Raw genomic sequence first — 27,794 nt, 5'->3', positions numbered from 1 at the left:
GGATCCAGACCTCACTGTATTAAATCAAGACAGCATGAAAAAGGATATGAATGAAAGGTTCTAAGAGAACTGCTCCAGGAAAGTGGAATTCTGCTCAAGTGATTTGACATAATTAAATCAACTCACCCATGTGAGAAGGAGGTTTTTCTGATCAGGAAATAGTTTGGAATTTTTTTTGTTTTGGCTGTGTGAGTTTTTTTAATAGTTGATTTTAACCAACTGGTTAAAAGCAAAGACAGAAGAAATTGTGGTAAAACACATGGCATGTTCTGCTGTTTTTTAAGGGTCCTTGTATGTTGTGTTTTCTTCTGAAATTTATGAAATTCTGAACTTCTAAAGCTCCTGCTCCAGAGAGAAGCAGTTTTCAGAACATGAAACAAAATGGTTATCCTTTAATTCATTTCTTCAAACAAAATTTTGTAGTCTAAGTGTATTAGCTTTGAACATGGTGACTTGTTAAGGGTTTGTGAACCGCTGAGCCTCGTTTTCATAAACAGCTGAAATTTTTGGCCAAATCTTAGAACATGAGAGTAAGCGTTCAGGATCCGCATCTACTTCTTGAAGGACGTGAGTGGACAATGGGAGAGAAGGATTTTAGTAGTCATGGTGCACTGTGGGTCATAGGATGAGAGAGAGGTTTTAACCTCAAACCTCTTCTATCCCACAAGCAGTGTAACTGTACCCATCTCTGTAGGGTTTGGGCAGCAGGGACGAGATTGGTTTTAGCAGCTGCTGGTCAACCACTCTATCAGTCTGTGCTTGCAGCAGGCAAAATGATGCTATTTTGTACCTCGTAGATTGCAGAGCAAAGGCAGTGCCATTTAAAAGAAGCTAAGTGCTACAAGGAAGAAAAAAAAAAAGGAAAAAGTGCTGTAGGACATGCTAACAGAGTCATTAGACTGGACCTGTTCCTTGAACTAGTAAGAAGGTAATATACCAGCAAGATACTTAAGTTGCACTAGGTGTCTGAAGTAGCATTGCTTCCCAGATGTGAAACAACGAGCCCACTAATAGCTGTGATAATGCAAAAGGGGGTTGTAACCTGGCCAAATCTGAAGTTGGATTCATTTTGTATCAACACTAGAATAATTCAGACTAATGAAAAGCATTTTTTTTTCTGGCCTAAAGTGTTGGGTAGGTGTCTGCATGAATTGTCCTTGCACTTGTTGTCCTAGTGTGGCTTGTGAGATACTTTTGGAAGAAATAGGATAAATCATGTTTTGTGTGCCTGTTGTGTATCTAGTATACAGCTATTCAATTTTCTGTGATGGGGGGAAGAAAAAAAGCTCATGAACAAGAATTCCTAATTAGGAATTAAGAATTCTTAAAAGAATTCTTAAGAGTCAAAAAAAGAATGTGTTTCTATCCTGATAGGCTAAGTAGTGATTGATAAATACTATTTTTAGTTGGTATTTAAAGAGGAGAAGAAATTCCTGGGTGGTTACTGTGTGTCTGATATGAAAGATGCCATTACTGTGGCGGTGGTGGATTATCCTAGGAATGGAAGTTAAATGTCTCAATAAAGAAGGACACTTTATGCTGCCTAACAGCTGTTCTTTTCCCAGACTTGGAACTCTGACCTCAAAACTCAGCCTGAATATTAACGGGCTTCAGAAACACTGAACAAACAAAATGAGCAACATTTTGGGACTATCTGGCAAATTCATGTTTTCATATTTATTTTAAAAAAAGAATTTGGACAAAGTATATAAAGAAAATTCTATTTAAGAATAAAATATGTTAGCGGGGCAGCCTGCTCCCCATTTCTATTCACCCTTATATTTTGCTCTAGTCTCTGTTTTCCTCTTCTCCTAATTTATTGGAAAACTTTCCCTCGTCTCAGATCTTCCGTGATTATGCCCGCTGCTTGTCTGCAGACGAAGAGTGCGACCAACAGGCTAACAGGTTCTGGGGTGTGACAGGATTGTCATCCACTGATGCGTTCCTTTTTTTGGTTTTTACACGGTTAGGATTTGAAACAGTTTAAAAAAACCGCTAGGCTGTAATGTCTGTTCCTGCGTGGTTGTGGTGGTGGTGTTTGAAGTTCTTTTTTACAGATGTGCCTCTCCATAAAATGAAATGTCCTGTTGCATGGCGTGTCGTGCCACGTGGTAGGTGAATGTCATGGATCGCTCTCCCGTTTCGGGCAGGGGCAGCAGCCTGTAGGCCTGTTTAGTACTTTAACTCTTAGCACAAGAGCTAAATCATGTTGGATGCAGGAAACGTTTCTTTGAGAAATGTTATCTTTGCTGTTACAAACGGAGCAATGGTAGATGTCGTCATATTCTTGAAACATACAGAGTTGCTTTTTTGTGCAATGTTGTTTTGAAAAATAAGCACTGTGGGGTTCTGGGGGGTGGTTTTGGGCAGGACACTATAAAAGCCACAGAAGTTTCCCCTCTTCTGTCAGTGATTCTCTTTTTCCAGGGATACAAGAAAACAGAGCATGAAAAAAAAAAAAAGTCCATATGGTGCAATGTTTGTTGTATCCATCCATATCTTGGGTATTTACATTTTGTCAGCAGTCATTAAAGATTTTTTTTTTTGGCCAGAAAAGCAGACCAAAAAAGAATAGGAGACCCACCCACAAATAGTATTAGTGACTCACAGGGCCTCCTGCATTATATACAACTCTTACTTACTAGGTAAATGTTTTCAAGACAAGAATTTGACAGTAATTATGCCAAGTTCAGAAGGTACATAGCAAGGATAAAATCAGTAGTCCTTTTAGGAGTTAAATCTAGTGACTGGGGCGGGTGGTTAGAAAATACTTTGCTGGTAACTTAGTGCTACTGCAATTACTAATACGATATTATTGTGAGTTTGTAGAATTTCGTACATGTTTGTGGTCTAAAATTAAATTTCTAAGGTTTGGGGTTTTTTTCATTAAACAGATCCTTCAAGCCAGGAGACTTACCCCAAGCTGGTGTGGTCTCATAACTGAAAGTCTAGATGCTGTGCAATTCCAAAGGAGTGCAAAACTTTATTTGGGGAAATGCGGGGGAAAAAAAAAAGGGTTAAAAGAATGTATTATCTTGCTCCTTTTGTTCATTTTTCAGAAAACTTTGTCTAACCTTAATTTTATGTGCTTTGTATATAAAATGTTCGTGGAAAAAAAAAAAAACCAGACCTGTGAAGATCAGAGCCGTTGGCAGTACTAGTTAGCTTCTAGCTCGATTATTGTTTTGGGGGACTTATTAAATATATACCTACAATAAGAGGACAAATTTATTGCCCATACACCATAAGCAGACAAGCAAATTGTTGGTGTTTTAACAAGAGTCTCTGTTGCTCTTCATCCCTCTTAAAAGAAGAGACAGGAAAAAGGCTTCGGCAGCCTTACTCTGCAGTGACCTTTATTTCCCCGCACTGATTACTGTAGTCCCTGAAAACGGGCAAGGCAGACTGTCTACGAGCGCCAGAAAGCAAGCAGGCAAATACAATGCAAAACCACTGACTTTGTGGTTATTAGTTTATCATGACAAACTACTTAATCTAAGTTTTCAAAATGCCCTGACTTATGAGGCAAAGATGGAATGTGGAAATGTGAAGGAAGCTATGGAGTGGCTTGCTCTAAGCACTTTTTCTCATTTAAATTCTGTGGAAATCCCACTGTCATTGAGTTCTTTGTGAATTAAGCTCATAGCCGCTTTGTCGTGTGCGGCATTTTAATAAGGTCAGACTTAGAAAATTGTTAATTTACTTATTGTCTACTCACTATCGTGTCCTTTCTCTGTTCTAGCAGAATTTGTACAAGCTGTAGCTTAATGTTTGGGTTTTTTCTTTTCTCTGAAGGAATGCAGACACTGTTACAAAACAAGCTGTAGGCTCTTCCCCATGCCAGGGACTGTGCTCAGAGAGATTTCCCAATTGATATTATCAAAACAGACATAACTGAGGCAGGGAGAGATACCTAGCCAAGTGGAATAAGGTTGCAGGATTGCCGATTTCCTTGTCATAACATAAAATTGTAACACGTTTTCTGTTAATGAATGCAAATAGTCAGGTAAGGACTCTCAGAGCAGGAAACCTTGTTAACTTAAGGAAACTAATGAGTTTGTTCTCCTGCCTCCTTGTTTTCCCCACAAGCTGGAGTTTAAGATAGTTCTCTATTCTCATCCAAGGAAGTCATGCAAAGATATGCCGTGACCCGAGTTCAGCTGGGCTGAAAGGAAGATTGTGAGGGGCCAAACACCATCACAAAACCATCATCACTGTTGATCAGAATTAGCTGAGTGTGCTGGGAATGGTGCTGTTTTGCTTATTTTCTGAGCTTACTTCCAGGAGCTCTGCTGGGGCAAGCTGTTAACAAGCTCTTCCTGATCTCATAGGAACACTTTTAATCCCTGATTTTTCTTGGAGCGAGTCCTTAATGTTAAATATAAATTAATTCTATCGGTCCTAGCCCTGGCATAAAAGATGAATCCGTTATCTCAACTTTGTGTGTGGTTAAGATTGCGACATACCTATACTGAAGTACAAACTTACGTTATTTTAGTAGCTCTTTCTGTAATGTTGTGCATAATAATACTATTTTATGATTGATAGAATAGTGTCATAGCTACTTCAGATGAACACACTATGTCTCTTGTGTTTCTGTTTTGCTACTTTTCTTTAGCGCACTCTTAAATCTGTAGTCACTTGTCTGCCAAAGTATTTCAGTGTCTTTCCTTTGTGTGCATAAAGATCTCATTGAATACTGCCCAGAAGTAGGAGTTGGGGGGAGAAGAAGAGTTTATCAAAATGTAGTATCTGATATTTAGAAGAGCACAGGAATCTTTTAACCCTCCCATCCTAGAGCTCTGGTCTTGCAGTTCTTGCACTCTTTCAGTGCCACAGAGTCAGGCTTTGTAGTACATATGCAATCAATGTGCTGACCTGTATTTCTGACGAAATGATGATGAAAATAAATACATAAAAACTTCAAGAGGATGTATCACCAGTACTAAGAGAGTGTAACACTTTTGAAACATCGTATCAGTAACTTCTGATTTGGTTTTGTGGAAAAACTTCACCTTTTCACATTTATTTTTCTAAAAGTATTTCCTTTTGGAAAAAAAAAATTAATAGTGCTTCTTTAAATTATATCTACCACAACAGCATCAACATTTGTAAAAGTTCCAGTACTAAAAACTGAAGTTCCTCCTTTTTTTTTTTTTTTCCCACTCCTTTATTTATCTTACTACTTTATTCTCTTGTCCTTCCCATGCACGTACCTCCCACATACAAAACGGCCAGTGTAGTTTATCTCATTGGGGATGTAGAGCTTAAAAACTGAGCTGAGTCCTTTTGTCCATAGGTGGTGATACAGCAAACTTATCCCGCTGTGTCAGTTAGATGTCATGTTACAACCGGAAAACACCTTTTAGTTAGCAGTACAGAGTGTTAATTCCCAAATTTCATACCACAAAGTATTGAGATATTTGCTGAAGCCGTGGATCTATTGAGATTGGGCCTATTTGTTGTGGCATTAATAGGTAGTAATATGCTGCTCTATCTTTGATAGTGAAGATTAGATGAAAGAAAGACTCTGAGGTTAATTTCAGACACAAAAGGAACAGACTTGGATTAAAAGTAGGAGCTCTGGTACTTAAACTTTCAAGAGAAGACATGTTAAATAACTCTAATCATAGTAATACAGATTTTTGTTCTATACCTATTTTCTTGTGTAACACCTTAACCCAGCTCTATGCTTCAATTTTTTTTTTTAATGTGATTACAGAACTGTTTAGGAATTAATAAACCAATTAATGCTTGGTAGTCTATCCTCTTCTCACTCATGGACTTACATACACACAACTTACAGTAGACACTGAAGGTATGATCGTGTTACAGTGACTATTATTGCTTTTAAAATATTGAAACAATTTTCTTTAAATTTTAGTGAAGGAAATCTGGCCACAAAGCAAGTTGTTTTTCTTCAAAGACCTGTTATGTGGAATTTTGCTGTCCAGACACCAGAGGTGAGTAACATGTTTATGGTATAAATATAAACAAAGTAGTACTTCACATAATGGTTAGGTACAGAAACAAACTAGACTTCAAAGTTAATGGGAAAAAAGTGGCAGAAGAGGGTTTCACTTGCAAAAAGTTCAAGTTTGTGGAGGGCTTTTGCAGCTGAACTCGTACGTTATTTTTTTTTCTCAGAAGCATACCTCTTGAATTAAGCCATAGAGAAAAGCATAAGCATGCTAAAAACCTATTTTGTGCTACGAAGTTACTGTGTCTCAGGTGGCTGAGGCTGGCTATGCTGTAAGTATTTCTTTAGAAGCCTTCAGGAAGTCTTAAATGTTCCGATTCAAATCCTGGATCTGTTGCACATGAAAAAGAAAACATTTTATTTTGACCTCCAAAACGTCTACTTTCAGGCTTGTAGAAGATACAAGTGTCAAGCTGTGCAAGGGATACTGTAACCTGGAGGTTAACAGGGTGAAGGGCTGTTAACTGTTGCTGCATGAAAATGTGTGACAGAAGTAGAGGATTTAAAATTCCTGCAGCTGGACCTCAACAACTCCTTGGCCTTGTTGAGTGAGGCTCCCGTAAGAGTGGTTGTATAAAAGTGCTTTGAGGATTAAGTAACTGGCAGTCACCATGTTCTGCTCAGAGTCAAGGTCACAACAGTTATTGCACCTGTATAGCGCTGATGTAAACCCTGCTGTGGCCAGAGAAGGGTGAACTGGTGGGCTGCTCTTTGCCAAGTCTCTCAACGTCCTGTGATGGGTTTTTGTTACTTCTGTTTTTCAATGGCCATTCAACCTTTTTCCAATCAACGCAGCTTTCCTGTGATAGTCTTAAGCAGCTACGAAAACTATGGACACTTTCACTCATGTTCAGCACCGGAGTAGTAACTTTACGAACCGTCATTCGTGGTATTATATACTACTACAAGGCAACGATGCCTAGTCTCTTCTTTTCTCCATCTGTATAAATAGTTCCATGAGTCTCTAAATTTCTTGCATTCATATTTGATCTTTCTCTGTCCTTTTTACATTCTATCCAGACTGTTACCATCATCTTTATTTTCCTCTGCTTAGTGTTTCTCAAATATACTCTCCCTTTTTTTTCCTGTTCTTCACCAGGCTTTTGCTTTCCTCCAGCCTAACTTCCTTCTCACTGTGTCCCCTGATAATTACTACTTCCATGCCTGGAAGAACTGCATTCAACGTGCGCAGTTAAAGTCCTCTTTCATTTTTCGTCTCTACCGCCATCTCAATTCCCAGCTAGTTCTTGTACACTGTCTATAATTTATTTCCTCATTTACAAAATTTGACCTCCTTCTTTTTTACTCTTCAGTGTTCTGTGTAGTCTCCCTTGCCGATGTCTTACTCTCCTCTTCCATTCATGCCCGCTTCTAAATTCTGCCAGTTCCTCATACAATTTTTTCCTTTAATTTCCCCCCGTGTACCAAGCGTCTTCAGCTTTTAGCTTTCAAAGCTTCTGACCCCTGACCCCATGCCTGACTTTGTAGTCTTTACATTCTTTCCTAACACATTTCTGAAAGTATGTTTTGGAACATAGTTTTGATATCAGTATTGTAAATATATAAAACCTTATCATGTCAGTCATTATCCAGTAAAGTCATACTTTTACTGATGCTTCCCTACTTTTCTTAATACTCTGTATAATAAGGGCGTGGACTCCTGATATGAATACTCTTTCCTCGGTAAGGCATGTTATTTCTAACTGTAAGCATCTCCCAAAAAGCAGCGTAACTACATGACGCGAGTTAGAGTGGTTAAGACTGGGTTCTGCCAAGGGAGGCAATACAAACCAGTTCTGTAAAAACATTCAGTCTGAGGAACTGATGAATCTTTGAGATGTGGTTTAAATTAAAAATAAGAAGCATTATGCTCACTGTTTAAATTCTGTCACGCAATTGTGAGGTGATCAGCAGCTGAATGACCTTTACCTTCTTTGGTTTATACAAATAAAATGGTAGTGTGTTTTGTAGTCATTGTTTTACTTTGTTGTAATGCGAAACCTTTGACTTCAGCATTAACATCCTGGAAGTAAACAAGAAATAGCTGATTTGTAGCCATTTACATCAGGATTACGGTGTTTAAAATGTATCTAAATGTGCTCCTTAAGTACCAGTGAACGTTTTACTTCTCCACCAGGAAATTTCAGTATGCTGAGGTCATTTTAGCATGGGATAAATAGGTAGTTCAGGGTGAAGCTGAAACGTTTAGCAGAAGTAACATTTTCCTTCTGTTTTTCCAATTATGTTGGTTTTCCCCTAAATTTTAATCTTTTTACTTCATTGCTTTTTTACCAAAATGTCTGAACTGGCAAACAGCGTATTATTCACTACGATTTAAATTCATAGATTTGTTAGCAATACCTAACTGGTATAGAATGTCATGCTAGCTTTGCATTGAATAGCTAGATTTCAGGTGCAAAACAAGCTACTGAAATTTGAAAGCATTAACTTTTGTTCTAGAAACTTTAATGAAGACATTTATTTAAAATGTCCCCTGGACATTGACAACAGCTGTACAATTTTATCAAACATTTTAGTAAAAACATTTAATTCCTGCGATTCTGTATTGTTGGGCATGACATCTTCATTTTCATTTGTACTGCGTATCTTTTCATTGATGTTCAAATTACATTAAAGCTGTTCAAAAAATTTTCATGTCCACAACTTAGGATGTTTTTGAAACACAGAAATACTGAAGATATCGAAAACGTTTAAAAAAAAAAAAAATTGCATCACAATTTATGTTTATTTAAGCATATCCTTAGCATATTTGCAACTCGGATACCTTGGAGAAAGCTACCTATGAGAGAGTCAAAATAGGAAACCAACAAGGCTCTTCCATTAACTGAATCTTAATAAGAAAGCTGCCTCATACAGGCTTTCTCAAACACTTAACTACCAAGCCGCCAGGGCCCTGATCACATCAGGGCTCTCCAGCTCTCCACAGTGGGGCGGGGGTCTGGCCACGGCAGGAGCTTTGCCCCCCAGGCAGCTCCGGCTGTTGGACCTCTGTGACTTGCGTTCTGGAGAACAGCAGCACAGGGTACGGGTTGCTTTGGGTACTCAGGATTTATTTTTTTTTTAAGTTGTTGGGTTGAAGTTAGCATTGCCATTTCTAAAGGAAGTTTTGCTTCAGTAAGAATTGAGGGGGAAAACCCTATTAACTGGTCTCTTATTCCCACAGGGTCTCTTTTCTGAGGAGGGTGTATTTTATGTCCTCACAGCTCATTTCTCTGCCTTCTTGTATATTCATGGGATGGTGCGTTATGACCTGGCTTATGATTTACGTAATGGTTCAAAGGCCTCTTGGATTAGAAGGGCTATACTGTCTCAGTGGGTTCTTTATCACATAGCATTTGCTTTTTTAAGAAAATAGCTCAGAGGAGGAGATTCAAGATTGAACCACACAGTGCTTGAGGGTTTTCTGGTTTTTTCTTTTCTCCTTTTTCCTTTATTTGCGTTAAGCAGACCTTTCCATCCTCCATTACGTGGCATCCAGGCGAAGCTTATTTCCTTCTGTTTCTCCTGAGGCAACGCTATTTCCCCTTAGTCTAATTTCCCAATGTCTCCTCTAACAGCTTCCCTAAATACATTTCCTTTAGCCACAAGGGCCATTGTTTTTACTGTTTCAAAAGGGTTTGAGAAAAAAATTAGCAATGTATAGAAGGGGAGCACAGAACTTGTCAGAGCATGGCAAAAACAGTTGTGGGGTGGTTTTGTTTTTAAAGTGTTAGCATTTGTGCAAATCCCCCTGCAAGAGTGCTCGTGTCCTTTACCCAGCAAAACGCAGCTCTGTGCTGAGGCTGGATTCCTTCTTAGCTAGATGTCCTCCTTCTGTGGATGGGGCTGTGTCCCCTGGCAAAGCATCTGCTGCTTCAGCAGCACATGTGCTGACAGCAAGGCTCCAGGCAGAGAGCCAGGGCACTTCGGCCTTCGTGACCATGCTCCTCTGTTGTGACTCAAGGCACTGACGCTGCCTCTGGGGATGCTGCATCGTCACAGATCTGGGTACCTCGGGTAGCTCCTGATGCTAAAAGAAAATAAACCTTTTATTTATTTGTAATGCCTGAGAGGACCCTTAGCGTAGTCTGATAGGTCTATTGTTTGCATAATTCACAATCTGCTTACTTTTCTTTTTGACATTGGCAGCCATCACTTCAACAAGAAGCATGTCAGGAGATCCCAGTACTAATATCAGACTGTATTTATACGGAGTTCTTCCCGGTCTCTTCAGAGCCCCTCTCAAATCGCTGTACAGGACAGCCGCTGACTTCCATCTGTGTAGATCCACCATGTGGATTGAATGCAATTCTCAAGACACTTGCCTCTGGCCTCCTCTGTTATCTGAGGAGGCCTCTGAAGGTCTTTATGGGCGGAACTGGAAAGATGGGAAAGCATAGCAGTCTCGCCATGAGGTGGATCAGTGGGAAATCTTCAGTCCTATGAAGTGGTCAGATCACACTCTTAAAAGAGCTCAATGTTGATGGAGTTTAATTCACATCTTTATCAAATATTGCACACTTGCTGAAGCTTCTAGACAGGATTATGTTTGGGGAAGCGATCAACATCCACTGACTTTCAGAGCAGCTTGCAGATGAGGGCACCAGCCAGACATTGGTGGCATGTAGACGTGTGAGTGAAGGAGAGCGGGCATATGCCTACAGTGCTAGCTGGAGATGGTGGAGCTGTGTCAGCTGCGTACCCGCCACCGACCGGCCCTCCCACCCCTCCAGGCAGGGGGGGCCTCTGCAGCTGAGAGGAAGCTGATAGCAGGAGCTGTGCCACCCTCGAGCATCCCTCCCTGCAGAGCACACGAAAGGCCAGCACACGCATGTGCCGTATGGCAGAAAGCATCAGAGTCAGGGTACGTTAGACGTGTACGTTAGGCACAGAAATCATGCCTTCTTCAAACTGCTGATTTTAGCATGGGCTGAGACTTGTAAATCATTCCGGAGCTGCCAAGCACTACGTAAGAATCGAGCGTTGTTGGAGTACTTTTTCTTAGCATTCATTTGTGCTTTCTTGGATCTTGACTATGTCTTGTATCTCCTTTGTCCCTCTTGAAATTTATTTATAGGGAACAAAAATTTATCTGTTGGAGGATTTTTCTCCAGAGGAGTTCATAGTTTAAACCAGAGTGTTAAATGCTGCTTTATGATAAAATGCAGCTCACGTTAAATCCATGCGTGACTCATTGCAAAGTGTTTGGCTTTTTTTTTTCCTAAATAAGCTGACATTTAAACATCTTCTTGTATTTCAGAAGAAATCCTTAAGACAAGTTATTGGGGAGGAAAAAGGCAAAGTCTCTAGCAGAAGTGTTGGATTAGACACAGCGACTTCTCGCCCTGTAGAAACCGGACAACCATCTGATGAGTTTCACCTCTCTCCTTCTAAACAATGTTGGGTCAAGGAGGGATCCTCCCAGTATGGAGGCTTTCCAGGGTTCAGAAGCAGTGATGGAGTATTAAGGGAACTGGATGACGGACAATTTGACCAGGAAGATGGAGTCACTCAGGTCACATGTATGTGATAAAGTAAGTAACTGCATCAGATGGACATGTACATAATTCACACAAATGTTTAAAAAAAAAAACCATACTACTTTAAATGCATCGGTATAATCCTATGACTTTTCCCAGACTCATTTTGTATTTTTGTCTGTTTCTTTGTTTTGTTAATCCTACTGTAGGTAATAATACTACTGCAAAATAATTTGGTTTTCTGTCTCTCTTTAATAGAATAACTACATGACTGGGTGCTCTGCTAACTTGTTAATGCTTTTGACAAGCAAGAAAGCAAATGCTGCAAAACAGTGACTGTTTGAATTGTGTAAGAGGGAAAGGAATGAGGATGTTTAGTATTTTCCGCAAGCTGGAGGAGTGTTTCTTTTCTTTTCTTTTTTTTTTTTTTTAAAAAGTTGTTGTAAATACTGGTGGGGAAAAAAAAGAAAAATGAACTATCTGGCTGTTAAGCTTTAATGTAATTTTCGCTTTACTTGCCTTGCATAAATTCAAAAGCCTAGAGAAATGCAAGTCTTACACTAGAGTGTTAATAATTTAAGCTACGTTCAGACTCGGTATGTACAGAAAACCTCTGGAGGCTGTAGGCAGACACTTGCTCCTGTAATATAACTTCACCTATGCAGGTTTTACCAGGGTTCCTTGTACATCTAAGCCAAAAGCTATCCGAGCATATAGCTTGTATACTGATGTATTCACGATTTACTCATGAGTGGAAATTAAGAACCACTCACAGTCTGAAAGGTAACTTGCAGTCTATGAAAAAGCAGTTTGCGAAACTCGCCAAGAAGCATTGACAGCAAGGTGCACAATGATGCTGATTATATATAGGAGGAAGAAGTAGGCTAAACTTAATAGGCAATGTTAGATGATAGACTATATACAAATACACTGATGTATATATAAAAAATTTCTCAGCTAAATGTATCTCACACTGGGTAAAGTGTATGCAACTGCATCAAATACCAGAAGGAATGTTCAGAGGAAAGGAGGAAGCTGCTGTGCTTCCATCCTCACCGTGGGGAGGAGCTGCTCGCCTTGAGGGAGGTGAACACCGGCAGGGCTCTGTGGGGAGAGGCGTGAACAGGAATTATTTTTATGCTGCTGTCTTGAAATTACACTTTACAGAGAGGAAGCTGAATAAAAGTGCATCTCCAAAAGATACTGTGATTAAAAATTGCATTTTTCAGTTAGTTTTAGAAGCAAAAACTACAAATGCTCATCACACTTAAGCTAATGGAAAATAATTTGGTCAAAATGAGAAATCAGAACAGAACTGAGCAAATGTATTCACAACACTTGTCTTGATGTTTGCAGTACAGCGCACACATCACCCAGGGATTTTGATACCTGTCTGTGTGTGGTGTACTGCAAACACTGAGAGAAGTGTTGTGAATACATTTAACTACACCACCCCGCTCCCCTGGGGTGGTATCCCACCAGCTGCCGTGGGAGTCTCCCTGTCCACAGTGGTAGTAGATGCTGGCACTAAACGCAGTGGGCAGATTAATGCAGTGGCAGGAACACCAATAACTGACTCCAAACGAGCACCCCGGGAGATGACTGGGACGGTGGAAGTCAGACTGCGATCTCCGTGGCGGGGAGCTGTGCAGAAAGAACACTGGCAGAAGACGCTTATTTCAATAAGCAAAAAGTAATTCATGAAAGAAGAAAGTTACACTTGCTATCATAAGCGAAAGTAGTACAAAGCCTTAGTGCTATTTCAGTTTATTTTAACGAGGGGGGGGGGAGGGAAACCCTTTCTACTTGCATGATTGTCATTGTGGGAGCTTGAAATGATTATTGCTTTGGAGGTGCTTCCCAATTTCATTGTGAAATTGTTGCAGGCAGGCTTGTTGTTTATTTTTCACTTTGGAAGAGCAACTCTAACAACTGTTTGTAGCAGGTTTGGGTTTTTTCAAAAAAAAAATCCACAGTCCTGGAGCTGGAGACATTCCTTCAACTGTTTTCCTATTGCACGTTGTTGAAAAGGGCAGCTTCTATTTTCTCACTTGAATTGCTTAAGAAAAATGCCGGCAGCCTGGCAAAATAGTTCCGAATTGTGACTGTTTTAAGAGCCAAATACATGCCAGTAGGGCAGCAGGAGGACTGTGCACACCGCGGGGAGCGATGGGAGCGCAGGAGTACCTGTGATATAGGCACGGTAAGAAATCCATTCTTGCCAAGGCTTCTCTCCCTGCTTTCCCACCAGCACCTCAAGGTCACAGATGTGGGGCACGAACCTCGCCTTCATTCCCTGTCTGGGGGGCATCATGTGGAGGAGGATCGCCCCGCTAATGGAGAGAGTGCTGGGCTGGGCGTTCCCCGCGGAGCCTGACCCAACCGCGGCTTTCTCACGCAGCCCACTGCTCTGTGGGCAGTGGTCGTGGTCACGCGGCAGCAGGGATCTCCTCCGTGGAACGCAGATGTGGGGGAAAAAAATATGAAAATACATGTTACATCTGTCTCTGGCAGAAAGCCAAGAAACTCTAGCATATTAAAAATGGGGTAACAGCTGGCCTTGTGCAACTTGGAATATGTTGCTCTACTTCTAAAAGTTATTTTTCACGAGTTGTCTGAAACTCTCGTGTGTGTGTGTAATTTTAACTACCGGTGGTTCTCCATACAAGTCAAACCTGTAAAAGCAGCAAAAATTGGTCAAAAAACCTAGGAATTCTGAATATTCCAAGTTAAAGCTTTTAAAGCATATCAAAGAAATTACTGACCTTTTATAAAGCGGTATCCCTCCTTAAGATGGTTAACAGTAGCAAACCCTAAACCAAAACTGAACTACAACTATTTATATAACAACTTACAATGTATAAAGTACTAAACTGAATGCAGTTAATCTTTCTAGAATACATTTATTGGATAAAAAGAATCATTTAAGTGAGATCTTTTCATATCAGCTGTCAGGAATGCAGAAAATTCAAATAAATTAGTATCTTCTTTTAAAAGAACTTTTCCCCTTACGATTAATGGGATGTACACAAGGGAGATTCTGTTTTGGAACAAGGGTGGAAATTGAGTATGCTCTGGATGCCCACAGGTATGCTCTAGAACATCCCCACTTTTAGCAAGAAAGGCTTTTCTTCTTAAAATGAAATAAAGCCATATTCCTTTTCAGTAGCCCACGGTTTTAACTGTGCTTTAGTCTTTGCCCTTGAATCTTACAGGTGTTGAGTGTGCTGCAAACCTCTCTGAATTTCTTTCTAGTCTCTCTAATTTGGTGTAAATGTGCTAAATTGCTTCCCCTGAACCCACTCAGCAATTCCTAGCTAGTTAAGGACAGCTGGTTTTATTTTAATGCCATTTGTCTCACAGTATGTAAAGTTGCCCCTGCTGTAGAAACATTAATCTAGCTTGTTTTCCTAGCTCTCTATTGTCTTTTGCCTCACAGGGCTACATTCAGGCTCTGTATTGAAAAAAAAAAAAACAAAATACAGTCCTTCACCTGGGGAAAAACAAAGTCAACCTGACAGGAGCCAAGACAGAGATCTGTAAAGTGAGTGGCATGGAGAGGGTAGCAAAGGAATAAATTCCTCAGCATTCTTTTTTTGATACACGAACTCAAGGGAATCATGGAGGTGGTAAGTAGCAGGTTTGAAACAAATCAAGGTACCTGTTCAGCTAACTGTAGAACTCCTTGCTGCAGGATGCTGTGTATAAAACTACATGGATTTAAAAGGTGACTGAAAAATTCCTGAAAGGAAAAAAAATCGCCCTGTTCTCTCTGAAAGTCATGGAACCAGAAAGTGTTGGACACTGTGAAAGCCGGTCTGACTGCCGGCATGCTTATTCTGTTCTTCGGATTATTGTAAGCACCGTTGCTTCATCCCTGGTGGGCACGTAGCAGAGAGCGTTCTCCTGCTGCAAGGCCTTCTGTCAAAAATCAGGGAGAGTAAGTTGCTTGCTCAGCCTGTGTGAAGACTGTGCAAGAATTAGCTGACTTCACGCGCTAGCTGATGGACACAGAATAAACCACCCGTCTTCCTAGGGCGTGGATGCTGAAACAGAAGTAACTGAAAATGCTTCTAAAACAAATGATGGAAAATCTTCTTTCTTCGTAGTTAAAAATTCTGAAAGCCAACTATATCCTATTTGGAAAAGTGAAAAGGGGAGGGTGCATTTTGGGTATAGGGGATTCTAGTTTAAGCTACTTGTTTCATCACCTGGTCTTACACAAACTAGAGCATTGAGGTATGCCTTTATTAGTATTGTGACCAGCACTGTCCATTAATTAAACTTAAATCTGTAAATCAGAAGAGCTGTCAGAGTAATTCTGGCAAGATTTTTTTGTATGCTCCTATTTTACATATATATATATATACACACACACGGTTCAGTTTTCATTTTACCAGACTGTATTTTACATACTCATCTTTTTATTGAAAGAATGGCGAATCAAACTTAAAGCACGGATGTGTTCTCCGACAGAAAAAGTAAGTACACTTATTTATTCAGTAACAGGGCTTCAGTTAGGAGGCTGTGTGTCTGAACTGTAACAGCAAAAAGTCCCTTACCTGTATGTGACAACAGAAATGCCCTGCAGCTATTAAAAAGAACAGAGAGAGAAGGCAACCAATGCTGTTCATGAACCTCTGCAAAAGACTCTTTATACTTTCAGATTCTGAAATTGTTTGGAGAGGAAATACTTTTCTAGCATTTACAACCAGGGAGAAGCTATCCACCGTAAAGAAAACTTTGTGCTCATAACTGTCAGGACAGTTTATTTACATACCCGGTCAACTGCAATAAACTGCTGCTTAACTTCTGTGTTTCCGGTCTGTAAAATACTATTTTCTTTCTGTAAAGCTAAGATCTTTTCTGTATTTCTGATAGGAAGCTTCTCACCATTAAAAGCACTTACCACATCAGCTACCAGTTTCTTTATTATGGTTGTCTCACGCTGACATTAAATGGGTTAGATCAATGTATACCTTTCCTCAGGCTAGAATTACCTTTTTGCAGTCTTGTCTGTACATCCATACAGCTCACAAGGCAAGGCTTGTTAGACTTACCGCCATCTATTACAAGCTGATTAGGTTTTCCTTGTTCTTAGTGTATTGATCTGTGGAAGGTAAAAAGTGCTGTCTTGACAACTCCCTGTGGCTTAATTTAGAGAATGGCGTTAGTTAGGGTTTAGACTTTTCAAAGCCAAATTCCTGTATCGGAATTTCGACAACCGGTATTGCAATTCAAGAAGCAAACATTCCTGACTTCAGGTAAGCGTAACTTGAAAGAGACGAAGTGGCTTAGAGGAACCGGTCTGGTGACATGTTCCGATCTGTTTAAGCAGATAAACTTTGACAACATCTGAGAGAATTACAAGGAAAGTGGCAAAATCGCCATAGCTGACTTGTTGCAAGATATGCTAAGCCAAACATCAGGAAAAACCTCAGTGACTAAGGAGAAAGTCATTCGAAAGTTATCCTTTGCTTACAATATGCCCTTGCATCTGTGATGTGCTGTCATCGTGTGCTTATTTTGGTATCTGAAAGGTCCTCTTCTAGATCTCCCTTACTCTTTAATTGTAGAACCATCATTTTCTGATTTGAGAGATGTGTAAGTTTGAGGTCTGACTTCAAGATGCTAATGAGTATTGTATTTTTCTACTTTTGAAAGAAGAAATACAACTTCACTTCAGCACACCTTGTAGCAGAGATGGGAGAGCACCAAACTTTCTCTTGGAAGCACTCCGTTGCCTGCATTCTCAGACGACATGAAAAATGAGAATCGCTTACCAAAATATAGCGGTATGGATAAAGAAACAGTTTAATTTTATCCTTCCTTTTTTTTTTTGTTACAATATAATTCAAAGACAGTCTTGATTTCCCTATTATGTAGAGTCTAAATTAAACCTGTTAATATTTATTAGACAAATCAACGGTTTGCTTAGGCTAACTGAAGTTTTATGGTACCATTCAGGCACATGTGTGTACACAGTACTCATGTAAACAATAGCAAAGGAAAATACAAGCAGTGTTTCACTTAAGCCTTATATAAAATCAGCTTAGTATAGCAAGTCAACTTTACAGTGCAAATCTGAATGAGAATAAACAGGATTAAAACGTCCCGAGTTTCATTTTGAAGTGAAACTCTTAAAGCATAAGAGGAAGAGAAGAGGTTTAAAAATTTAATGCAGTCCTGAGCACCACATCGTGTTCTTCAATTTTGTAGAGGAAATGTAATTAGCGACACCAGTTACATGTTTTTGCCTGTCTCAGTCACCGTGGCCAATATAAGCACGCAGCGTGACTGTACGAAGAACCACACCATGGATGGTCCAACAGCAGACTGTAACAAGACTAAATACATTGTACTACCTCCAGAATACAGTCGTCCTACCTGCAGTACAAACTTCAAGATATCTATCAAAAATCACGTAACCTGGTCTATACAAGGCAAGTTATAGCTAAGTGTATAGACAGTAACTAAAGCTACTTTCACTCGGACAACATCTCATGCAATTACCCTGCTGACAGTTAAATACAATGACAAACGTGAGACAAAAAGAGCTGCTGAAGAATACAGCTGTTGAAGTACTTAAGCTTAGTCTCTCTATTTTCTCATTGTTTAAATTCCCTTTACATCCAGGTGGTACAGTTGCTTGAGGTGTGCTTGATTCATATAAAGAAAAATAGAATTTAAGGCATGTTTAGTGTAGTATGAAAAAGACATTAAAAATAGGTGGACTCCCTTCTTTCCAAGTAAGTACAACTTAGAAAACAAAGCGTAGATTACAGAAACTAGCCGAGTTAGCCCGTTCTGACCTGCTTAAAGAAATAAAAAGAGGGCCCCTGGCAACCTCAGACAGAGACAACCAGCAAACTTCTTAAACAGCTAAGCAAAATTCATTTAACGTAAGAACACTGCTAGTGCTTTTAGACCCTGCATTCACATACGCTTAGCAGTATGTCTGCCATATTCATCTCTAAAACATTTAGTTCTATCATTCTAGACATAACACAATTAAGCAGCACTCATGGAAATTGTCAGTTATTGCAAATCTGCAAACACAACTTGAAATAAACATTGGATAGGGAACAGAAGCATGAATCCAAATTTTTCTGTCAAAGAATGTAATTCAGGTGAATGAAGAAAAACAAATTAAAGTATGTTGAAAATACGATTAATTCTTGTGAAGAATCAGGTTCAGTATTTCAAGTACTTAGAATGTTTTTACTAGGAATATAAGCAAAGACTGTGCTAGTGTGTTATGTAGTGTAACATGAATATTTATGTGAGGTATAATCTGTAAGCAGTTGCCGTAAATATGCACAGGTATAAGCCATTGACTTTTCTGCCACAGTTATTCTTTAGAGAAGTTGTGGACTGGAGAACAGCAGAAGTCTGCCTTAACAGGACAGAACCTGTCCCCTGCTGTGCGCAAACCTCCACTGTTAACAAAAAAACAAGTCCAGAAAGTACGTTAGATGTATATCAAGAATATATAGTTCAATAGCATAGTGAAATTATCCTTTTGGTATTAGTAATACTATAGATCCTATTAGTATTTGGATATACACACAGAGGAATATGCACATCCAAAAGTAAATCTTTGAAGCCATCTTGAAAAAATAAAAGCTAAATTAGGAATACGCTACATTGCAAGAAGCTTCCTGCAGAATTATATATTTAAGGTGATAATCTTTGAACTAAGACTTAATATAGCTACTGCAAAAATGGCTTGCTGTGAAATCTTAATCTCACTTTTTTCCCACCCAATCAGACACATCTTCAGGATTGTGATTCAATGATTGTTTAGCAGCAATTTTAGAGAACTGTAAATTCTTTTATTAACAGGCATCATAAACAGATACTACTACTTTTATTTAAAAACCATGAGTGCCACATTGATGAATATACAGCTCATGAATAACTTAAAGTATTTCCCATATTAAAAGGCAATGCACACGGCATACAAAAAGTATACTAAACAAAGCTATGAGGATACGTGATTGAAGTGTCTAAAATGATATATACAGTACATAATTAATGTTTTGTTTATATTCAGTACAGGCTTCTGTACTGCCATTCCCATCATGCCTCACTCTCCCCTGACACTGAATTCTGCACTTCTTCTTCCAAAATTGGTACAATCAGGTTATCCTTGGACATCAGATTATACTTCATCACAAATTTAGTGAACCGGTGACACAAGAAAGTTTCATTCTGGAGATGAAAAAAGGGGAAAAAACAATATATACAGAAGGAGTATTTTCAACAATTGAGGAGAACATACTAAAAAGCCTCCCGCTTATATGTGATTGCCTCATTAGATTTACAAGTCTTAGAAAGAAGTAGTAATGCTTAAATGGTAAATTTATATTACTTTTAAATCTTTCCTTTACTGCTTGCTTATAGTTACTGCAATTAACAAAAAACCCTACTGAAGTTCAGGCTTGAGTCACAGCTCAATTCAACAGCACTTAGGCAAGAATATATTCAAATATCACTGTAGTCCCAATCCACTCTCCAAAAGGGAATTTTAAGGTATTGTGAAACTCCTCCTACATACTCTATCCCCAACAGAACGGGACACAACCATTCCATAGCTGTTCCAGCAACCTTAAGTGGGATTTGGCAAAGGTTTCCTTTTACATCCAGCTATACCCCTTATCTCCTTTCTATCTATTAATTTATACTTTTCCATTAAGAAAAGTTGGAAGTTACTGGAGGTGCACGCGCTGCCACCAGTTACTGTTTCTTTGCAGTTTTACAATTACAATTCCTTAACTGTTGGGTAACATACACAAACAGGAAACATACATACATAAGCAGTACTAACTATACCAGGTGCTTGAATACATTCAGGAATCCTTAAAATAAGATGAATTTGAGTTGTTTATACAAAACCTCTCAAATTCTGACCTTTTATCCAAATCAAGGGAAACCATAACTCCGTAAACTAATTATATAAATCAATTTTCATTTATATATATGTATGTATAACATAGCATTTCAGTTCTTGTAAAACTGTAATCTACTATAATCAATACTTCACTTGAATGCAGATCTTCTGGTAGGATTAAAAGAAAACATGTAATACAATTACATCACAGCTATAACTTCAGTAAATGCCCTTCTTTCAAGATGTAATTTGAAATGACTTACTTCATATTCATCAAATATCTGCCGGTGATGAAAATAAGCATGTGAAAATATTCTGTAAATCCTTCGGCACACTGATCCTAATTTGGCTACAGAGGATTCCTTTATGCTAACCCTGTAAGCACCAGGAGAAAGGTTAAAACACGTCTACCGAGATGACTATGAGATACATCTTGATATGAATTCTGATTGTTAAACTAAACTATATAATTGCATATGAAATTTAGACTTAAGTCTTGCAGATACCTGTGTCTGCAATTGCTTATTTTTGCAAGGAAGATAAAAATGTTGGTGCATACTCCACACTGATTGTCAGTTATTCTGGTAAGGGCTGGACTTCTGGTTTCTAGCACTGATGGGCAAAGGGAAAAAGACTGCCAGTTGCACCTCCTTGCCAATACTGGATTCCTAGGGAAGCACAATTTTGACTTCTCCAGTTAGGTTTCCATGATCCAACGTGTGGGCTGCCCATTCAACATATTCAGTCTCCGTCTTCCGTGGTCACTGATGTCCCACAGTAGATTGGTGTTGGCTTCTGGAGGCTTCCAGGGGCATAGTGTTTAAGTCCTTTGAGTCACTGCATCTCTCTAAAGGCCATCATCCTGTTATTTAGGTTGGCACTACTCCAGTGGAAGCCCCCTAACACCAACAGATATTAGTAAAATGGTTTCCACCTAAAAAGAGTGGAAGAGCTCCAGTAAATGGCAAACTATTTGAATAGGCAGGAATTCTTCTTTGGCTTAAAAGTGACAATAGCTCTACCAACAAGTGATACATGCTGCAGGATTTCTGATATTTTCAGTAGTAGTCCATGAAAAATGCATTATGCATTTCCACATGCTTTGTAAGTGTTTAGGTGCCACATCCTCCCTCCCTCTCTCCCTCCTCCCAAAAGAAAGCATTTTTACCTGCTGGGAAAATATTTATTGCTATTCAAAAGACATGCAGCTCCATCAAGTGTGTGTCTGGTGTAGTCTATAGCAGGACACTACAAAAATAGACAGTGAGTGAGCACATGTATGAGTGCTTGCAGGACATTGTCATATAACTTGTTTAAAGAAAAACATTTTAATTATGTTTCCTGATGCTTTTAACTTCACCGGTCATTTTTATTCCCAGAAGTTTCACGTAGCTTCTCTGAAGGTCTAACTACATTTCCTCCGTAAGTGAGCCATTTCTTTTCTCTGTTTCACAACCCATGTAAATTATTTCAAGAAAAAAGTTACTATGGAAATGTGATTATGCACGTAAGTAGTGAATTTTATGCATCTCCTTAAGTAAAGCTGTATAATAAGAATACATACCGGATAGTACACTGAAAGGAAGGACGATCATTACCTCACAGTTCATTTGTTTCCCACATAGTGAAGTTGCCAGACTCTTTCTTTTACAGCCTAAATTAACACCTTATCAACAAAAAACCCAACCAAAAAAACCCAAACCCAAACCTGCACCTAAGTATATCAATGCTTTCTACCTTGGCAAAGAAAAACAAAATCATTAGTGTAGCTAAGTGCACAACAAGCCAAGCCCTGGCTCTGCAATCAAGTACATATAGAGGAGAAGGAAGAAAGTAAAGATGAACTGAGACAGGCTGAGAGCAGGAACGTCTGTCCGTTTTGCCATTCCCCAGTTTCAGGAAGAAGACTTTTCAGTTACACATTTTTGTCAGCAGTTCAAGGTTGCATCACCCACTATCTGACTGCTAGTTGATAGCTATTATTGACATGGAAAACAGCAGATGAATGATGCGTGTTCAAAGATAAAAAGCACTCTGAAGTTCTCCAGTCTAGCTGAATAAAACAGACTTACTGCATGCCAATATACTGAGTGGTGATGAGGGTTAAAGGAGGGAGCGGGAAAGAAGTTGGCCTTCAGAGCTAAATCAAGGCATCTCAGGAAATTAAAATAAACAAACAAAAAAAGTTTACAGGACAAAAAGTATACGGTTAAGAAGAACAAATACCTTATTCTGGAAGGTGAAATACAAAGATAAATCTGACAGACTGCACTATCACCATAACCAATAGCAACAGGGAAAGATCTTCTGAAGGCAAGAAAAAAAAAGGATGTATCAAGTGGTTCGATAGGAGATCTGAACAAAGTTTAAAGTAATTGGACACTCAGGTAGACAAGCTACTGCCGTGCTGATAACCCACTTGACATGAAGTATTTTTATGACTCCACTGCCTTTTAGGAGTAACTTCCCTAAGAATGTGCACGTCTTTTCAGAGTGTCAGGCTACATGCCTAGTGCTATAGACCGAGGCCAAAGTTTGAAGAGGACAGCCTATTCTTAGCATGTACTCTTCTTTCAATTGAACAAAGACCTTTTTCCATTGAGTTTCAGGCTGTCTCAACACAAATTAAGAGAGAAAAGAGGGGAATGTGCAAAGTTTCTAACACTGTGGTAAAAAGCAGCTCCTTCCTATCTCATCCCGCTCTTTTGTAAACCACTACAGAATTGAAAAGAAGGAAACCTCAAGTGATATTCTTAACCCACATAAGCTCTCAGTTTGACTAAGAAGTCAGCTATAATGGTCTCCCCATGAACATATGAACTGTGAAAGAAAATCCTACATCAATGGGGTCAGTTTTCCAAAATACATCCGTACCTCTTTGGGAGTTTTATGAGCTGCACAAAGAAAAATCCATTGTTCAGTTGCTGTCATCTGAGTACATGTGTCTGGGTGACATTCACTCTGTTAAAACAATTGTTCAGTTATGAAAACCACCCAACAGTGAAAATCAGCTGATCTTCTCAAATCACTTTCTTGCCCCGTCCCCCACTAAAAAGGGTTATTTGCCAGAAGTCTTTAAAACGCTAAAAAACTCTTACCTCAAACCACTGCTTAAGTCTATGCGTATAAATTTAGAAGAAGAAAGCTCTGCAAACTCTGCATCTTACAATACAAAAAAAGTCTCCTTCCTGATACAATACAAAAATATCAAGAAAAGAATTACCTGAAGCTTGACAGCTAGTCCATTGAGCTCCAGGCAGAATTGTCTAAAAAAATTTGAACACAGCAGCATGAAAATCAACAATTGGTTTTCCCACTAGAAACATCTAATACAAAACAAGGTTATACATTCTGATCTTCACAGATCTCTTAACGTTTCTGGAAATGATTCTTGTAAAGTGGAAAAAATGTACCAGAACATGAAAAAAAAATCGTACTTCGAGAATACCACCAAATAATTTCAGCTGACGTCACACCTAAAAGGCAATAGGCTAGGAATTAACACACTATAAAAGGACTACAAGTTGACAGAAACAGAATTCACACCAGCATATTTTTTTTTACTCAGCAGAACAATTATATTTTTTAATTCTTACCTGACAGTAGAGGCTGAGCTTAACAAATAATTTAGTGGAAGTGTTTAAGATACCAACTTTGTTATGGAAGAAAGTGCTTTCACAAATACAGATTAAAAAAAAAAAAAACACTTCAAGAAAAATTAATTTCTTAAGAGTCTAAGTTTTAAATTCATATAGCTGGATCATTCCATCCTTCTAAGATATACTTCCTCCAGACCAATTAAGTGGCTAAAGTCCACCACAGATCCTTAACAGAGTGGGACTCCTAGAAATACTGCTTTCACTAGAATGAACCTGAAAGTGCATTCTTTAAATTCACCCCTCCATCCTACAAGAAAAATCTCAATAGATTTTCCAAAAGTGACAAGTATTTAGTGACAAGTCACTTCTACGAATCTACAATGATTTTCAGTGTATGTAAAAGGATGGAGGAAATTGTTAAGATGTGTCTTTTGCAATTGTACATACACACTTTTTCCTCTTTTGAGGATTCCCCACATCTATTGCAAATATTCCAGACCAGAGGAGAGAAAAAGAAAATGGGAGGCAAAAAGTCAGTATATATAAATCTAGGAGTAGCTTAGAACTATTCTTACTCTTGAAAGTATATCTGACAAAGTTAGAAGACACACTTATAAGAAAAAAAATCAGGACACAAGGACACTAAAGTAATGCCAGGAAAAAAGGATTAATACATACGTATTAACAGGGTGTAAACCTACACTACAACTGAAAAATACTTTCAGGCACAAACTACCTAGGCTGAACATATTTTTTATACTGCATAAAACAAACTGAGAGAAGGGCAAAAAGTTTTGAGTTTCATTACAACTAGAAAAAGAACTGTAAGACATAGGTACTCTTGCTTTCCCAGCTAAAGCCTGTTTTCCTGCAAGTTCCAGAAAAAGCACTGGGAGCATCTGGAAATCACATTCCCAATTAGTGGAGATGAAGAACTGATGGTACTAGGAGAAAGTGCTATGGAAATTCATGACTATATTTTCATATTCAAAACATACTGGTACAACTTTTGAAGTGAGGTACGAACATTTCCTTAAAAAACATCAAAAACACTAGATCAGAGCGCATCATAAATCTTTAGAAAGAAACAAGGAATTCAGAAAACAATACCAAAGTATAAATATATTTAATAGTAGAAATACCAAGTTTCATTTAAGTTACTTTTGATCTGTCCTATTCAAAAAGACTCACTACCACTATCAATGAACAAAACTCAGAATCTGGACACTACGTTGACAAAAGGTGGATTCTTACCTTAAATGTTCATACTTCCATACACCTTCATCCTGGCCTTCAGGAGGTTCAAGGATCTTATCAATGTTGGAACAGTCTGCCCTTATGTTTTGCTGAATATACTAGGAGAGGAGGAAAAAAAAAAAATCTAGATCTTGTTGTAATTACAGTAAGACAGTATATTTAGGACATTACATCTTTGAGGGACTGACTTACTTTTTCTCTTTACTTAAGAAGTGATTGATGGACTAAAAAGTTAAAGAGTAGATGAGCAGGGTAAGAAAATTGGTATAAAAAATTGGTATAAAAAATGCCAGATCTGAAAAATGCCTTTCCTCAATTAGAGAAGGTAAAAGAATGGGTAAATTTTACAGCTTTTTTAAAACATCCTTCTCAAAAGAAAAGAACCCCGCAGGAACCCCACCGTTTTCTTAAACCTGATTTGTTTAAACCAGACACGGGAATTCTAGTTATTCCTGCATACACAATTAATCATTTCAATTGTTTTAATATACTTAGGGTGCTTATGAAATTCATTTCTGCGCAGCAACATTCTAAGCAGATAAATAGCATGCCCTGTTCCCTGTTTTTTTACCAAAATACTAAACTTGGGAAACAGAGAACTTATTAACAACATTTCACATAAGTAAGAATACCTGCTGACCAGCTAATGTACTATCCATTTCTTCAAAGGATTCATCAGGCCAATTGTAGAAATCCTGTTAAAAAAAAAAGTTTAAACCAATTTAACAAAAATAGAAGGGGAGGAAGAAAAGCACGTAACCTACAATAAGCTTGAACATGCAGGAAAATAGATGTAGAGGTAGTTTATACAATTCCAGGAAGCTACATCTTAACAGAAGCAGCACACAATCTTGGCAAGAACAGGGTGAAACGGGGCTTAAGCTCCTAATGTCACAATAGTAGAACATATCGAAATGAAAGTTCTGTGGGACTCGGCATACTATAAACACCATCTCTTCCCCACATCTTGTTGTAACACCTATGTAGCCTGTATTTTTTAAATGAAATATTTGCATGCGGTGCCCATTTTACATGTTAGACCATGTAAGAATGGGGAAGAAAAGAGGTCTGTAGAGAGTAGCATTATACAATTATTATTATTAAAGTAAAAATCCCAGTATATTCTTGTAATAACACACCACTGAAAACGTCTTCTCTAAACTGAGATGATATAACGCAGTGTTGGCCTAATTTGGTACTACATTCTCTTGGTATGGTCAGTATGCTGCATAACTGGATGGTTATCAGTTCTGCTAACCCACGGTGTTTAGTGTTGTTAATTATAAAACCCTCCTGAAGTTTCACCTCAGATCCAGCTGTACTGCAGCGTTATGCAGCAATTCACATCTGGTGCAACTATGACAGTCCCAGATATATGCATTTTCTTACTTTGCATTTTTCACATCTAAAATTTAGTGCTACTCCCTCTTATTATCCAGAGATATTGCGCATCAGCCTCCCGTAGCCATCCTAGTAGACACAATGACTCAATGAAAACGTTCCAACTGTAAAGCTTAGCAATCTGTTCTTGAGAGAATACAGGCATCTCTAGAGAAAGGAGTTAATATCCCATGTTGACATATCATTAAGTAATTGTATCTACATACTGAATAGCTACACCACAGTGTCATCCCAAATTAAAACTTAAATACAGCCACAAAAAAAAAAAAGATTGCATCACCATACACAAAATTCTTCAACCTACATGAATTTTGCAATATACTTTATAATATTTGACCAAATCTAGGTCTATGTCCAGCTTACTGTTTTTCAGAATACCCCAAATTTATCAGAAGGCACACAACATTCCGTTTCCTTCATAGATTAAACTTCTACGGAATGAACTGATTTACAGGGTTGTGTAATAATTTTACCTCTGTACATTATGACAAAGAATAGGAGGAGAAAAGAGATGCATTTTCCTACAACATCGTGTCATATACTGCTCTGTTTCTGACCAGGAGCTCTCCTCACAAAAGCAGAGTGAAAAAGTCGTGCATAAAGGCCTCACAGAAGATTACATCTCTGAAATAATCTAAGAAACGCAGCTTACATATTTGAGATATACTTTTCAAGATGACCTTGAAAGCCCAGAAATAAATCAATTTCATTTTGATTAAGAGAAACGATTGGACAACAGCCCGGGTTCACTGTGAGAGGAGCGCAGGTTACGTAAGGGAAGGATGACTTATCCCTCCAGATGAACAGGCCAGGTATCGCCTATCTGACGATGCAGAACTCCCAGCTGAGGTCTACTCGTATGATGACACAGTGCTCTCACTCAGCTAGTTATGTATTTAGTATTTTAATAGCAACAGCAGTAATACATTGACACGTATTAGAAAAACAGCCCTGTGCCCGAAGAAGGCCTAAGCTCTAGGAAGCAGCGCTTTGCCTCAGCTAATACCCAATGATTTCACAAGCGCTCGCCAACGCTACCGATATTCCCGGCACTGGGAGGGCACAGCCGGTAACAGCCATCACGCTCCGGGACGCAGCTCGACCCCAGGAGCGAACTGGACGCGACGCGACTTGCGCTCCCGAACCGAAGCCTGGAAACCCCGGGGAAGCACGGCGCTCGCCCC

The 27,794-nt window shown here is 38.8% G+C and overlaps 2 protein-coding genes across 7 annotated transcripts in view; one reads left to right on the top strand and one right to left on the bottom strand.

The window, feature by feature from the left end:
• Positions 1 to 17,802, top strand: part of RFTN2 (raftlin family member 2) — a 39,847-nt gene extending 22,045 nt beyond the window's left edge. For 3 of the 6 annotated variants that reach the window (XM_009331499.1, XM_009331508.1, XM_009331497.1), the window contains 2 exons: positions 5,885 to 5,963; positions 11,241 to 13,931. In XM_009331499.1, coding sequence (XP_009329774.1) covers positions 5,885 to 5,963; positions 11,241 to 11,510 — 349 coding nt within the window. In that variant the 3' untranslated portion in view covers positions 11,511 to 13,931. Of the gene's footprint in view, positions 1 to 5,884; positions 5,964 to 11,240; positions 13,932 to 14,899 lie in introns of those variants that run through there. The other 3 variants (XM_009331524.1, XM_009331516.1, XM_009331531.1) reach the window with 3 other exon arrangements.
• The window catches only part of LOC103924332 (MOB-like protein phocein), a 21,532-nt gene continuing 10,986 nt past the window's right edge, over positions 17,249 to 27,794 (bottom strand). The window contains exons 3-9 of the mRNA XM_009332835.1: positions 25,842 to 25,904; positions 25,207 to 25,307; positions 23,577 to 23,619; positions 23,228 to 23,314; positions 21,522 to 21,601; positions 20,617 to 20,728; positions 17,249 to 19,674 (exon numbers count right to left, since the gene is read on the bottom strand). Coding sequence (XP_009331110.1) covers positions 19,543 to 19,674; positions 20,617 to 20,728; positions 21,522 to 21,601; positions 23,228 to 23,314; positions 23,577 to 23,619; positions 25,207 to 25,307; positions 25,842 to 25,904 — 618 coding nt within the window. The 3' untranslated portion in view covers positions 17,249 to 19,542. The remainder of the gene's footprint in view (positions 19,675 to 20,616; positions 20,729 to 21,521; positions 21,602 to 23,227; positions 23,315 to 23,576; positions 23,620 to 25,206; positions 25,308 to 25,841; positions 25,905 to 27,794) is intronic.

The sequence above is a fragment of the Pygoscelis adeliae genome, unplaced genomic scaffold (genome assembly GCF_000699105.1).
Source record: "Pygoscelis adeliae isolate BGI_AS28 unplaced genomic scaffold, ASM69910v1 Scaffold160, whole genome shotgun sequence".
NCBI lineage: Eukaryota > Metazoa > Chordata > Aves > Sphenisciformes > Spheniscidae > Pygoscelis > Pygoscelis adeliae.
This window is presented reverse-complemented; position numbering and strand designations above follow the sequence as displayed.